The sequence below is a fragment of the Sebastes umbrosus genome, chromosome 5 (genome assembly GCF_015220745.1).
Source record: "Sebastes umbrosus isolate fSebUmb1 chromosome 5, fSebUmb1.pri, whole genome shotgun sequence".
Classification (NCBI taxonomy): Eukaryota; Metazoa; Chordata; class Actinopteri; order Perciformes; family Sebastidae; genus Sebastes; species Sebastes umbrosus.
Window position 1 is genome coordinate 37,250,909 of NC_051273.1, and position 16,102 is coordinate 37,267,010.

A 16,102-nucleotide genomic window follows, 5' to 3' on the forward strand; every position below is an offset into this window, starting at 1 on the left:
GTAAACGCTCAGAGAAAGTGCTGCGGTGACGTAGTTTAAAGAGCGAAATGTGGCTGCGCCATAGGGCGGGTGGAAGGGGAGGTGTATGGGTCCAACAAACACAAGGCTTTCATCCAGGAAGACCGCTGTCCGTGTCCCTGTCCCTTGTGTTAAGTTTCACTTTACATTCAGCTGTTTGTTCGTGGCCTGTGTTCACAATGTCAAGTCACATTTTCATTGTACATCGTCATCATTTGAAGCCCAACCATGTTGTTGTTTCCTAAAGCTAACTAAGTGTTTTTGATTAATTCACAACATTAAGCAAATGTTTATTGTGATCGAGAAGTGACACCGAGGGGTCTGACAAAGCGTCAGTATGTGACGAGTTGGGATGAGAACATGTTGAATATCTCCCTCTGGGATGAAGTGGAGCAGAAATAGAAAGTGGCATGAAAAGAGAATATTTTAGTAATGTACAAGTACCTTAAAATTGGGCGCCATGCAGACCTAGACAGGGCACCGGGAACACACACACCTATGGCAGGATGTGTGTATGTGTGTGTGATTAAGTGACTATGTGAGATTTTGCATGCGCAGTGGCGTGCATCTGATCAGGCAGGGATCAGTGTGTGTGTGTGTGTGTGTGTGTGTGAGAGATCGATGGCTCTTTGATCAGGGGTCTCTGTGTGTGCTGACAGGCACTTTACATCGGCCTATTGTTAGCGGTGGGCGATCGACAGTCTCATATAGATCCCACTGCGCTCTCTGTCACTCTCTCTCTATCTCCCTCTCTCTCCTGCATGTCGGCACTTTTAAAGGTCACGTTCGTCCCTCGTTCTCTCTCTGTCTCTCTCTCCTGTCCCCTCCGTCTCCTCCATTCTGCGGCCTCTTCATCGCCCCTCCCATCTTTGATATTTCCTCTTCATTAAAAGAGTTCAGAGAGAGAGAGACGACTCACAGCTGACAGGTGACACAAACAATCAAAATGTGTTGAATATTAATATTAAAAAAATGCATTAAGTGTCATTTTAAAGCATAAAGTGGTACATTATCACTAAAAGTTTGGAATCAGCTGTTATATTGATGTTTCTCTGCTTTTCTTCAATAATAACTATTTTAACAAAGACAAAAACAGTATCATTCAGACATCATATGTATTATTTATATTATAAATAGTTTTGGCCCCAAACTAGTTTTAGTTTTAGTCAATGTCCCCACAGTGTTGCATGACAGAGGAGAATACTGTTGGAAAAGTGTCAGTTACCCTCGATCATTATTGAACCAAAATGTGTTTCTGAAACATTTGAAACGAGGAATAAGGCATGCTGTTGCCGAATCTGTCTTAATTTTAGATCGACAATGGTTAGTTTAAAAATTTTTAAATAATTAGTTCCTTCACTCTTAAAATAAATTACACAGTCTTGTACCTTTGCATTTTCCCTTTTCAAATGTTTTGTGGTCATGATTCATCTTGTAGCTGGTTGGCTTGGTTCCATGCTGAAAACCCTTTATTAGGGCTGTCAAAGTTAACGCAGACAATATTTGTCATTGTTTTGTGTTGTTAATAGATATCCTATAATAAATATATAAATACAGTAACATAAAACAAGCATATTTGCCCACTCCCATGTCATTATGAGTATGACTATGAGTATCAAATACTTGACAAATCTCCCTTTAAGGTACATTTTGAACAGATACAAAATGTGTATTTAATTTGCAATTAATCACAATTAACTATGGACAATCATGTGATTAATAGCGATTCAATATTTGAATTGACTAACAGCCCTCCTCTTTATTTAAGGATTTTCTGAAATGTATGAACAAGTGAATAAATAGGAATTTGACTTCCGGGACCGTTCAAAAAGCCGGCGGTCACTGTTTAGCTCCATTGGCATCCAAATCTGCTCACATTTTGATGCTGAGCTTCCAGTTTCTTTTACCAGTGACTGCCGATTTCTTCTATTCTTATTGAACTGTTGTTCAGAAGGATCATTCTCTCTTTCTGCCCTTTCACTTGTCCTTCTGGTTGAACAGTTGTACAGCATTTTGTTCTCCATGTACAAAACAAAATACCATCTATCTATCTAGGAGGACTTTCTACAAGTTAAAAGCATGAAAGACCACTGAAACATATAGAGTAGTCCTCTCAGACATCTGACTGGACTCAATCAGATCAAAACGCTGTTGTGGCAGATTACAAACTTTTCAACAGCAGTATCTATTGCAATGATAATAAGTGTATCATTCAGTAAAAATACAATGTGACTCAGTTGTACGATGTCAATTGATTTGACCAAACTAAGCAATTTTTGGGTTGATACCATTTGTTACACACATTTGGTGCTAAATTTAACCGTTTTTTACCACTCGAGAATTGATAAAATTATTAACAAATCCCTCCAAAATACCACATTAAGACACCAAGACCTTGAGGAACACCATAGAAAAAGCCATGCTGTAATTTTGTATCAAAAACTTTTGACATTTAGAGATTTCTGCAAGAATTGCATTTTTCGGTGATTAGATGGCGAGCACTTTTGTTCTGGAAACTGCTCTATTGCCAATCTAGCTAGGAAAGCCATCCATCCTCTGAATGCCTAAGTGCTCAGAATTAACATAAACCTGCAAAACAGCTAACTATGGACTACAGCAGAAGGTACACAATAGGGGTGTGACGATTCACTCAGCTGACGATACGATACGGAACACAATATTGGGTTCACGATCTCAATACGATACAATATTATAACAATAATTCTAACAAAACTTGATGAAAATATATGACTGAAAAAGTAGCCTTTTATTCAAAAGACACAAAATGCAAAACAAACTGGATGTTTGCCCTATAGTTCCATTTTTTATGAAACTGTAATGTGTTCTAACTAGTAACATGGTATAGCCGAATCATCTTGTAATAGAATGTGTCACTTCAATTCTACTTTCTGACTGAACCATTTTCCACACACTGGACTAAAAGGTTTCCCTCCATTATGAATGCTCATATGCATCTTCAGTTTCCTATTTTGTGTTTCAACAGGGAATCCAAAATGCTGCCATACAAGCGATTAGAAAGTTGTGTGTGTGTGTGGGGGGGGGGGGGATGGCGTCTTCTATGCTAATTTCGCCTGACTCCTCCATTGGCTGCAAATCAGCTGCAAATGCACTGGGCGATATGGCCTAAAAATAATATATACACTTTAACCGAATAGTTATCTGGCAATATATGCTTTATATATTTTTATAAATACATAACACACACACACACCGTTTTTAATGGCGTGTAATAAATGTAAAGTATTTTATTGTTATGTTTACCAGTAAGCTGTTATAACATTACTGATAATAAAAAATATTATTTTCCCAGCAGTGTAGAAAGACTCACCAATCACGAGGTGTAGCCTACTGTGTGGCCAAAACAGCAGTCTGGTCCACTTCTTCAGGCTCACAGCTTTGGTTCTGTTAGCTGGACGTTCATATTTTGGATCAAGTGTCTTAATGAGTCTTTTGAATCCGGGCTTTTCAAGCGTTGTGATGTAGTTTACAGCGGCCGTGATTTCTTTGCATTTTGCACTTTGTTTGTCATATGGGATTGCTTTGGAAAGCGAGGAAGCCAGAGTCATTTGCCTCTGGACTGGTTCTGGTTGCTCTGAGTGTGTTCTCGCTACCGTACTCGCTTTGACACTTCAGTTCTTTCGCTTTCTCCGGGCTCCGTCTCTCTCCACTGCTTCCCTTCATAAACAAAAACACGCTGGCCGAATACGTCACACACTCGCCCAGGAGAGAGAGGTCTGGATGAAGGCGGAGTCTGTGACGTGTATTTCTGTGAGAGGGAGCCGGAGGAGAGACGGAGAGAAGGAAATGCCAAAGCGAGTTTCATGCCGGCGGGGTGGCTTAAAAACATTACATGACAATTTGTAGTTGATGTTCGCGATATAGTCATTTCATATACCACGTGTGGGACAAGCCGCGATACATCGACTATATTCGATATATCGCCCACCCCTAGATGACGGTCAACATGTGAAGCTTTCTTACTTTGATCTTTAGTGTCGGGTGGCTGGCTTGTGTGTCTGGCCTCTCGACGATGCATATTGTCAAGTTTTTATATCGCAATATTCTGCGGCACGGTATTTCGTCACACCCCTAGTAAACAGTGCTTGACATTGTTTACCAGAGTCCAGGTAGGACTGGAAAGTACAGTAACAGAACTGTGGGAATTCAGAGATAAACCAGATGAACGGTTCTGTAGTCAAATTGTTGCCGCCACAACTTCTGTCTCCCGCCTTTATCAGATTCCCATTGGACGCAGGTTTTGGAGGCCAGAGTATTTGGGATAAAAGTTCAATTTAGTTTTAGCTTTGGCCATAAAACCTGGCAAAAAAATAAAGGTAGGGTGCACCAATGTGGCTCCAATCAAACTTAGATCAACTCAGATTCTACAAACTTCTGGTTCAATTAATACAGAATGAGCATTTTATATTATTTTATATCATATTATAATAAACCAGGGTTCCTTATTAGTTTGTAGTAATTTTAATCCAAGGCTAAGATCATTTCTGCAGTAGGAGTTAGCATAGCACCTGTACCAAACACAGTTGCTATGGCGATCTCCAGGTTAATATACCTTGACCTCGGATTTAGAAACGTGGTTAAACTGTTGACCTGTTAACAGGACACCAGCCAGCCAATCAGAAACCAGGATTTTGCGTGGCCAATAAATAAACATAAATGCAAGTGAAATTTGGTCTGTGTGAGAACAGAACATTTTCAAAACATTTACCTGTTGTTGCATCCTACTTCTTTAGTGACATGTTCACTTCAGAAACATCAGACATTTCTGTGCTGTACTCTTTTCCAGAGTATTATTCATGGCTGTGTGTGTTGTTGTGGTTGTGTGTGTGTGTGTGTGTGTGTGTGTGTGTGTGTGTTTGTGTGTTCATTAAGCTGAGCAGTGTCTGGTTTGGTCTGGAGGAATTACATTAGATCCACTATCGATGACAGATCTGCAATCCAATCACTGCTCTGCCTCGCTCTATCAGAGAGAGAGGGGAACTTACTCTGAGAGACTCGTACAAGTTCGGCCACCGTGAAGACGCCGGGCGTCACAAAGCTGTCCTGAAAGCCCAGATGACCTGAGAAAGACACAAAGAGAGAGGGGGGTTCATCAGCACATATTAAATTATCATACTGAGTGATTACATCATCAGACTATTGGCTGTAGAACTCAGTAAATGTTGGTTATTTTTTTAAATGAGTACTTCTAACAAGAGTAAAAGAAGAAAGAGCAGATGTCATACTACTAGTAACAGTCGCAGTACCAGCAGTAGTATTAGTTGCAGGATTAATAGTAGTAATGGCAGCAGAAGCAGTACCAGCAGTAACAGTAGTATTAGTAGTAGTAATGGTAGCAGACACAGTACCAGTAGTAACAGTAGTATTAGTAGTAGTAATGGTAGCAGAAGCAGTACCAGTAGTAACAGTAGTATTAGTAGTAGTAATGGCAGCGGAGGCAGTACCAGTAGTAACAGTAGTATTAGTAGTAGTACTGGTAACAGAAGCAGTACCAGCAATAACAGTAGTATTAGTAGTAGTAATGGTAGCAGAAGCAGTACCAGTAGTAACAGTAGTAGTAGTAGTAGTAATGGTAGCAGAAGCAGTACCAGCAGTAACAGTAGTATTAGTAGTAGTAATGGTAGCAGAAGCAGTACCAGCAGTAACAGTAGTATTAGTAGTAATGGCAGCAGAGGCAGTACCAGTAGTACCAGTAGTAGTAGTAGTAGTAATGGTAGCAGACACAGTACCAGTAGTAACAGTAGTATTAGTAGTAGTAATGGCAGCGGAGGCAGTACCAGTAGTAACAGTAGTATTAGTATTAGTAATGGTAGCAGAAGCAGTACCAGTAGTAACAGTAGTATTAGTAGTAGTAATGGCAGCAGAGGCAGTACCAGCAGTAACAGTAGTATTAGTAGTAGTAATGGTAGCAGACACAGTACCAGTAGTACCAGTAGTAGTAGTAGTAGTAATGGTAGCAGACACAGTACCAGTAGTAACAGTAGTATTAGTAGTAGTAATGGCAGCGGAGGCAGTACCAGTAGTAACAGTAGTATTAGTAGTAGTAATGGCAGCGGAGGCAGTACCAGTAGTAACAGTAGTATTAGTAGTAGTAATGGTAGCAGACACAGTACCAGTAGTACAAGTAGTAGTAGTAGTAGTAATGGTAGCAGAAGCAGTACCAGCAGTAACAGTAGTATTAGTAGTAATGGCAGCAGAGGCAGTACCAGTATTACCAGTAGTAGTAGTAGTAGTAGTAATGGTAGCAGACACAGTACCAGTAGTAACAGTAGTAGTAGTAGTAGTAGTAATGGTAGCAGAAGCAATACCAGTCGTAACAGTAGTAGTAGTAGTAGTAATGGTAGCAGAAGCAGTACCAGTAGTAACAGTAGTATTAGTAGTAGTAATGGCAGCAGAGGCAGTACCAGCAGTAACAGTAGTATTAGTAGTAGTAATGGTAGCAGACACAGTACCAGTAGTACCAGTAGTAGTAGTAATAGTAATGGTAGCAGAAGCAGTACCAGCAGTAACAGTAGTATTAGTAGTAATGGCAGCAGAGGCAGTACCAGTATTACCAGTAGTAGTAGTAGCAGTAGTAATGGTAGCAGACACAGTACCAGTAGTAACAGTAGTAGTAGTAGTAGTAGTAATGGTAGCAGAAGCAATACCAGTCGTAACAGTAGTAGTAGTAGTAGTAATGGTAGCAGAGGCAGTACCAGTAGTAACAGTAATACCAGTTAGTAGTAGACATTTTGTCATTATCAGTATTAGTATCAGTATTATTAGTAACAATAATTGTAGTAGAATCGATTGTACCAGTGGCAGTAGTAGCCTATGAGTAGCATTAATAGTAGTAGTAGTTGTAATAGTAGTATTAGTAACAGTAGCAGTAGCAGTAGTTTTAGTATCAGTTGTAACAGTAGTAGCTGGTAGAATTGGTGGTAGCAGTATCAGGAGGTATAGTAGTTGTAGCAGTAGTAGTAACTGGAAAATAAATAGTAGTACTATCAGTAGTAACTGTAGTACAGGTAGTACTATCAGTATCAGTGCCAGTAGTAGTAGGTAGCAGCAGTAGTAACAGTAGAATTAATAATAGTGCTGTCAGTAATAGTAGAAGTAGTAATAGCAGTAGGAGCAGCAGTAGCAGAAGTTGCAATAACAGTAGTGGCAGTAGTATTAATACTAGTATCAGCTGTAGCAGTGGTAGTAGTATCAGTTGTAGGATCAGTACATGTAGTAGCAGTAAAAGCTGTAGTAGTCAAAAGAGCTTCATTATCAGCTGTAACAGTAGTAGCAGCAGTAGCAGTAGGGACAGTAGTGGTAGTAGTGTCAGTAGTAACAGTACCAGTAGTATTAGTACTGACTTTAGTACTAGCAGTAGTGTCGGTAGTAACACTAGTACTCGTAGTAGTATCAGTAGTAACAGTCATACAAGCAGTAGTATCAAGGAAGTACAGAACAGATGAGAAGTGGAAGCTTCTGTTTCCCAACAGGGATAATCACTACCAGCTGGAAGTATCCCTCTATCTGTGTGTGTGTGTGTGTGTGTGTGTGTGTGTGTGTGTGTGTGTGTGTGTGTGTGTGTGTCTGTACTGGCAAGTAGCGGAATCTCAGGGTCAAGGTCTAACACACACATACACACACACGCCAGAAAGGATTTCCTCCACACACACACACACATACACACACACACACACATACTTACAGTATGTTGACATCCATCAACACACACACACACACACACACACACACACACACACACACACACACACATTTAAAAATCTGTTACACACACTTCCCTGATTCAGTGTGTGTGTGTGTGTGTGTGTGTGTGTGAGATAAAACCACAGCTTCACTTGGTCTGACCACCAGGGTCAAACACAGGTCACCCCTGAATGTGTGTGTGTGTGTGTGTGTGTGTGTGTGTGTGTGTGTGCGTGCGTGTGCATACGTGTGTGTCTCACCGTTCTCTGGCTGCTCCTTGATATCTGATTCGCTGGCCTGGTTGGGGCTTTCTGATTGGCCGGTTTCTGGAGGGAAAAAACAGATGAACACTGATGAGGACGAGTCCATCCAACGATGTTAAATACACACACAAACAAGCACACACACACACACACACACACACACACACACACACACACACACATAAAGAGGTGCTGTGTCCTGATTGGACGGTTAGTTAATTTTTTTGTAGCTGAAAACAACATTAACACCAACATGAAAACAATGTATGGAACAACTCCTATTTAAGGCAGCAGTAGGCAGTATATTTTTGGCATCATTGGCAAAAATCCCATAATAACCTTTCAGCATATTGTAATTCAAGTGTTCTGAGAGAAAACTAGACTGCTCCTCCTCATGGCTCTGTTTTCAGGATTTAGAAAATCTTTGACCAATCACAGGTCATGTCACTGAGAGAGCGTTCCTATTGGATGTGCTCCGGTCATGTGACCAGTACTCGGCATTCCTTCACCAGATTTCACAATTGCGGCGGCGTCACAAACTTTTTTATTTTACAGCTAAACCGTGCACTACAAAATGATTCTGAGAACATCTGAGGAGAGAAATAGACATTACAGTAACAGAATATTGATTCATATTTGATCAGCGCTGCCTAGTTTGACCGTTTGGTCGGAGTTCGCAAGTGATTGACAGCCGGCTCTCATAGACATGGGCAGCAAACCTCAGATCAGCTCTGACTGATGATGCGTTACATGCAAACACTTTTTCTGTTTTATTAATTGACTGTTTTCTATATATTCTGTCCATGTTGTTATATTTTTCACTTTTCTTATGGTGACCTGAACATCTCATCCCATTGGATGAATTTAAACTGTTTAGAGATGTCTGTGATGGGTTCTGATACAGCTGTGTGCCTTATCTCGTGTAAAATATCTTGATCACAATGAGATGACTTGATTAAATAAATGTTATAATACTTTTAAAAAAAATCATCATTTTGTTGTAGAGTTTCAAACATTTAAAAAGGGATAATTCATTCTTATGTTCATATTTTCAGGAGATAAACCCGAGTGAACACACACACACACACACCAGACTGACCTGCTGCAGCAGACAGTTTACTGTTCATTCACACTCTTTACTGAAGTGCTATAACAGCAACAAGAGCCCTGAATTCAAAATGAACTTTGGTGAAAGTATGGCAGTATAAAGCAGTAAAATCAGAAGAAGTCAGATGGCGTTTGGCGATACCACGGTTTATCACTCACTCTTTGTCACCGCAGTTTTACAAACGTGTCGGAGAACTACTGTGGCCTCCAAGTAACGTAAATACGTAGAGCTAGTGTTTGGTTTGTCCGCTCTGGGCTACTGTAGAAACATGGCGGACTCCGTGGAGAGGACCTGCTCCCTATGTAGATATGAAGGGCTCCTTCTAAGCTAATGAAAACACAACCATTCTTAGTTTCAGGTGATTCTACACTAATAAAAACATAGTTATGGATATTATATTCCATTTCTGCTACACAATAGATGCCCCAAAATGTTAAACACTGGTCATTTAAGTAAATGTATGTAATCGGGTACATGTACTAAGAGTCATAAAAATCAAAGTCCTCAATGAAGAAACATGTCGCTCGTGACTAATACTATTATATATTATTTTATTTGATTATTACTCATGCATATTTTACAACTAACAGCCCAAACCTAAAAATATTCCAAATAAATTTAAATTAATATAATACAAATATAATAATATATAATATAATAATTTTCTGTCAATTAACTAATTGATTAATCAACTAATGGTTTCAGCTGTACTTGTATAAACTGTTGGGTAGTTTAATTTATAACAAAACATCATATTTCATAAGGGCTTTGTATGTTTTGTGTGCAAAAACCTCCATTTGTAAAGTAACTAAAGCTATCAGATAAATGCAGTGTTGTAGAAGTAGAAAGTGCCGTGGAAAAAAAAAGACTCACGTTAAGTACAAGTACCTCATATTACTCAAGAACAGTACTTGAGTAAATGTATTTAGTTACTTTCCACTACAGATCTTAGCAGAGTTAATATGAAGGACAAGACAAACTGATGGACACAAAGACAAATCCGACTGAACCTGAAGCGGTCACTCTGCTCGTCACTGCAGAGGATTATGGGACATGTTTAACATCTTCCAACAGAGAAACTCGTTGCTGCTTTGTGAACGCAGCCCGTCTCCCTCTCTGCATTTGCCTCTTTTTTCCCAGCATGCTCTCTGCTCTGATGCAGCTCCGCTCCTGCAAATGATTTAGCGTCTTCAGGAGCATCGATCGGCCGCGCTGCAGATAAAATAGTCGGGGGGGAGTGGAAGAAATATCACCCATCATCCCCCCTGGAGCCGGCCGCCGCAGGGGCCATGACTCAGGACCGGACGGAGACGGATGGAGGCGAGTCGGGTTCGGTTTTATTACAACGCCCAGTAAAGTGAAACTTTTTAATTATGATAAAATGGAAGAATCAAACAGGAAATGAAGATAGAAGAAAGAGAAGGGGAGATTTATGTTGTGATTCCACTCATAGAACGGGATTTCATGTGAACAGAAACAGTCAGTCTGATTTTTGGGAGTATTTCTCTCAGTGTAAACTTCAGAGAAGTTCCACACAAAGCTGAAATTAATTATATATGTCAAGTTTACCATACAAGTAAAAGTTAAAGGTTTAATGCATCTTTGTGTGTGAATAACAAGTGAGCATAAAGGCCAAAAAGCGGAAAAGGTTTCAACGCTGAAAAAAGTGATGTGTTTTCAATATCTAGAATGTTTCGTTTAATTTTGGAACGTTTCTGTAAATGAATTCAGTTTTTTCAATTTAGGATGTTTTGACATTTAACAGGAGAAAAACCCCCCTGCCTTAAATAGATGTACTGTTCATACTGTAAGACTCATAAAAGCTTGCTATTAGTAATATTGTTTGGTTGGATTACCAGATCATTTGTTATAACGACGCTTTTACAATTTCTATTGGATTTATTTGCCACTTCATTATTTGGTTTAAGTTTTACTCTTAAATTGAATTTCAAGTTTTTCTTTTATGTTTTTAAAAAGCGATATGTAAATTACGTTTATGTGAGAAGGGAAACAGCCTGAAAAGAAGTTTATGTTCCAAGTTTGAATTCCTTCTTCTTACTGAAGACACTGAATCAAGAGGAATGAAATGAAATTAGCTGAATATGCCGGCAGGTGCAGCGACGGAATTTCATCTAAAATATCCAAATCAAGACGATTTATATTTAACACTTTGATCAGTTTTTTGTGTGCAAAATTCACGCTAGACTTCTTATTTGTAAATGAACTGGTTGTAGTGGTAAAATGTACATTTTGGATGTGTTCACATCATTTGTAATAGGATAATCAGTAGATTTTACTCAAACGTTATCACTGCATGGTTACGGTATATTGTTCAATGGTTCAATCAAATTTCAAATTTATACTTTATGCAGTGAGGGCCCCCCCTACACACACACACACACACACACACACACACAAACACAGACAAAGTGCAGCATTTATCAGCCTTGTTTTGCATGCTGTTCACTGTGTCTGTTTGCTTCAGCAGCTTAAAACAAAGAGCATCAGGCTGAAACCACGGCAACCGGAGGAGGAGGAGTGCTGAGGGGTGCTGCTGATGGGTGTGTGTTGGAGGGCACTTTCACACACTGCTCCCCTATCCCATCACCCCCCTCATTCAGCCATCCCCCGTCCAGGTTAATTAAATATGCTAATGAGGTGTGGGAGCAGACCGGACCGTCTGCATCCACCCCCCACTGAGGGTGGAGAGGGTGGAGGGGGGCATCCAAAAACAGACAGCAAAATAAAAGCCCTCTGTACACACCGAGATAAACACTACTGAGATGATGGAGAAACAACCCAGTGAAACCAGTGCACACAAATGTCTCAGTCAAAGGCTTCAAATTAAAAGTTGAAAAAGTTGCTACAACTTACCCTCTCTCTCCAACACAGGAATCAAAATAAAAGCCTCTGCTTAAAAACACAAAAGTTGTTGCCATCCATGCTTTTATTTTAAGAGGTGTCATTGACTGAGCACCTTTTCCCTCCATCTCCTCTTCTCTATTTCCCTCTCTTTCCTGTCATCATTCAGTCTTTTCTCCTTTTCTCTTCATTTCCTTTCACAGACAAAAATAAAAGTCTTGATTTAGAAACTCACAAGTTGTTGCTTTCCATGCTTTTATTTTGAAAAGTGCTTTAAACCAAGCTTTTTTCCACATTCACTTCCTTTTATATATTCTTTCTTTTATTTACTGTATATGTGTTTCCTTTCTCTCTGTTTCTCACAGCTTCAAGATAAAAGTCTATATTTTTAAACATACTAGCTAACCATGCTTTTTCTTTTAAAGGTGAGCTCTAGTCTCTTTCCCTTCATTTCCATCTCTCTCTCTCTCTCTCTTTCTCTCTCTCACTCTCTCTCTATCTCGCCATAAACATGATAACCACTGCCATCTATGCTTTTATTTTCAAAGATGTTTTTCACTCTCTCTCTCTCTCTCTCTCTCTCTCTCTCTGTCTCAGTCAGCAAGCTCCAAAGTAAAAACCTCCATTTAGGAACAAAAGCTGCTGCCATGCACGCTTTTATTTCAACAAGTGGTGTTGACTGAGTTTTTCCCCTCCGTCTCTCTTTTCTTTCTTTTACTTTTTTTCCTCTTCCTCTCCAGGGCTTCAGCTATAGACTGAGGGTAGTGGACCGTGGAAATAAACAACACAACACACGCGCACGCGCACGCGCACGCGCACGCGCACGCACATTTTCTCTAAAATCTGAACTAAACCAACATGAACACTTTTGTCTCTGCATTGGTTCGGTCCTCGTTCTACCACTGCTGTCATCTCCCATGTGACCTGTACAGCACACACGCGCACACACACACACGCACACACACACACACACACACACAGACACATTAGAGCACTTAGACAGAAGAAAACAATGAACCAAGAAAAGAGAGAGAGGGCAGGGGTCTTTCTCTCTCTCTCTGTGGGAAAGTCAAACTCTGTGGCCCCGGAGGTCGCTTGCCCAGCCCTACTCTCTCTCTCTCTCTCTCTCTCTCTCTGACATGAACAGCCTCTTTTCTAGGAAAGGGGAGGGGGGCGGGGGGGTATGGGGGGCTACTGGACGATTCCCAGAAAAGCAGAAAGGAGAGAAACAGAGAGAGAGAAAATTGCATCTAAGTACAGCACTGGAGTAAATGTACTTCGTTACATTCCACCTCTACACTACAGTACGGTTAACGATAGAGAAAGATCAGGAATATGTTTAACAAAAAGGCAAATGTTAATTGCAGGTCTCTGACAGGAAGTGAACCTCAGTCTGCTGCATGAAAGTCAGACGTGCTTCGCATCCATCACCTCCACACTGTCACTTTCTACCTCTCAACATAAAGGACACACTACTTCCTGTACTGGCACTGACCATTAATACTAGGGGAATAAATCAAGTTATCATGTATTACATTTAACCCCTTAACACTCCGTTGGCCCGCCCGCAGGCCCGGCCACTACTCTGTCTTTCAGAGGTTGAAACGGGCTCAGGTTTCAAGCTATACTGGTATCCTGGTATCATATCACACTAGAAAACCTAAGGAATCCATTGGTACCAAGCTTGTCAGGAAGAACGCTAAATAACGCTACAAAGTTCCGCTAAGAAAAACTGGCATGGCTTTTTTCAAAGGGGTCACTTGATCTCTGACCTCAAGATATGTGCATAAAAATACCCACGAGTATCCCATTTACAGACATGCCCGCTTTATGATAATCACATGCAGTTTTGATCATAAACCAATGCCGTTTTTTGAATGCAGTATAAATGTGTTATTTTCACCTATTCTAAAATGGTGTGTTTGAATATTTCTGCATACTGGGGTCCCTAAACAGTCTTGGAATTGCACAAATTGGGCATCACTGTGAAGCTGAGATGGATCCAATGAACCCAACTATATTCATGTGTGATGATGTTAGTCCCCATAGGAGACATTTCATTGTAGTGAGACCACCAGTCACTGTATGAAATGACCTGTGGTGACCTCTAGGATAATCACAGCCTCATGAAACTTTACAACCACAAACTAGAGACCTAGAGCATTCAGAGGATGGATGGATCAGACTAGAGACCTAGAGCATTCAGAGGATGGATGGATCAAACCAGAGACCTAGAGCATTCATAGGATGGATGGATCAAACTAGAGACCTAGAGTATTCAGAGGATGGATGGATCAAACTAGAGACCTAGAGCATTCAGAGGATGGATGGATCAAACTAGAGACCTAGAGTATTCAGAGGATGGATGGATCAAACTAGAGACCTAGAGCATTCAGAGGATGGATGGACCAGACTAGAGACCTAGAGCATTCAGAGGATGGATGGCTTTCCTAGCTAGATTGACAGTAAGGGGCTTTCTGAGCAGTTTCCAGAACAGAAGTGCTCGCCATCCAATCACAGAAAAATTAAATCCTTGTATCAATATCAAAATGTCAAAAATTTTGATACCAAATCCCAGCATAGCTTTTTCTATGGTGTTCCTCAAGGTCTTGGTGTCTTGATGTGATATTTTGGAGGGATTATTGATCACTTTTATCAATTCTTGATTGGTAAAAAATGGTTAAATTTAGCATTAAATCTTTGTAACAAATGGTATCAACCCAAAAATTGCTGCAACAATTTATGAGACATAATGAAGCATGGGAATGGCCATCATATACTTCTATCATTATGTTCTAAACCTTTATACACTTTAAAATATATTTAATTTAATTTGTTAATTTATTATACATATTTCTGTCCCCCACCACTGCCCCTCTAAAAAAAGAGGGCGAGATGGTAAGGGGTTAAAAGGTTTCTCTTCAGGAGTTCGGAGCTGCTTTTGGAAAGACTACAGGCCTTCGTCTCCCTCCACCTCCGTGACTCTCTCCCAATATGGCCGCCAAAATAAGCCAGAAACCTTACGGATGCTCGTCTCACTTCTCTATTTTCGGCTTTGTTTGTTTATTTTTCTTTTGAATTTCAAACATTTATTCTATTCTCTAAATCTCAGATCTAACCCAACCTGTCTCTCTCTTTCTCTCTCTCTCTCTGGGCGAGTCAGACTGGGACCGTGTTGTCGTCTCTTGGCAGAGCGACAGGCAGCAAAGACAGAAAAAAAGACAAAAAAGAAACAGTGATCTGTTTTGGCGGCCAAGATCTTTTTTCTTTTTTCTCTGTGTGTGTTTGGCTGAGAGAGGCTGACCGTTGACTTGGGCGAGAGACATGCCAAAGATACAGAGAAAAGAGAGAGAGAAAGAGAGACTATACGCTGCAACAAACACATTTCAAACTTCCTGTCTGTATGTGTATGAGATGTTTTTTTACTGGAATGATTTTGTGAGAGTTGGCTGATCAAAAGCGAGAACATGGACGGAGAGTTTCCCGCCCGTCTGCCCACCCGCTTGGGTCCGAGCAGTGATAAAAACAAACACACCCCGGTCATCGGTATCGATCTGAGCTCTGATTTAGCTTTTAATGAAATGAGGAGATGTATGAATTCATTTCTATAAAGGCCACAAATCAGCTGCGTCTGCCTCCCCTTCATCTCGCACACAGAATAAATTAACACACACACACAAACCAGAGTGAAAACCCACCCAACACCACCACCAACAGCATCCACAGGATTAGAGTATGATGTCTTTGATTGACAGGTCTTTATATGACTATTTCTAAGTTATTAATGTTTCTTGATGCTGTTAAAGATTTGTTTACAGGAAGAAACAAACCTTTACTTTGAAATTATGATCAGTTGTCGAACACAAAACCTTTGAGGGATGTTTGTGAATTAAACTACGGGGTAAAAAAAAGACTGAATGGAACTTTAAACACATCTATTATAAAGAAAACCGATACTTGTTTTTTATTATCTAACACTAAATAAAACCCTCAGGCTACCAGAGTAATTAAATATTAAAATTAAAATATTATTATAAATAGGGCTGTCAATCGATTAAAATATTTAAACGCAATTAATCGCAAATTAATCATACCTTTTTTATCTGTTCAAAATGTACCTTAAAGGGAG

General features: G+C 40.1%; 1 protein-coding gene across 1 annotated transcript in view; it reads right to left on the reverse strand.

Moving 5' to 3' along the window:
- nfia (nuclear factor I/A) overlaps positions 1 to 16,102 on the reverse strand; it is a 268,526-nt gene that overhangs the window by 58,644 nt on the left and 193,780 nt on the right. Inside the window, 2 exon segments of the mRNA XM_037770557.1 lie at positions 5,043 to 5,117; positions 8,001 to 8,066. Coding sequence (XP_037626485.1) covers positions 5,043 to 5,117; positions 8,001 to 8,066 — 141 coding nt within the window.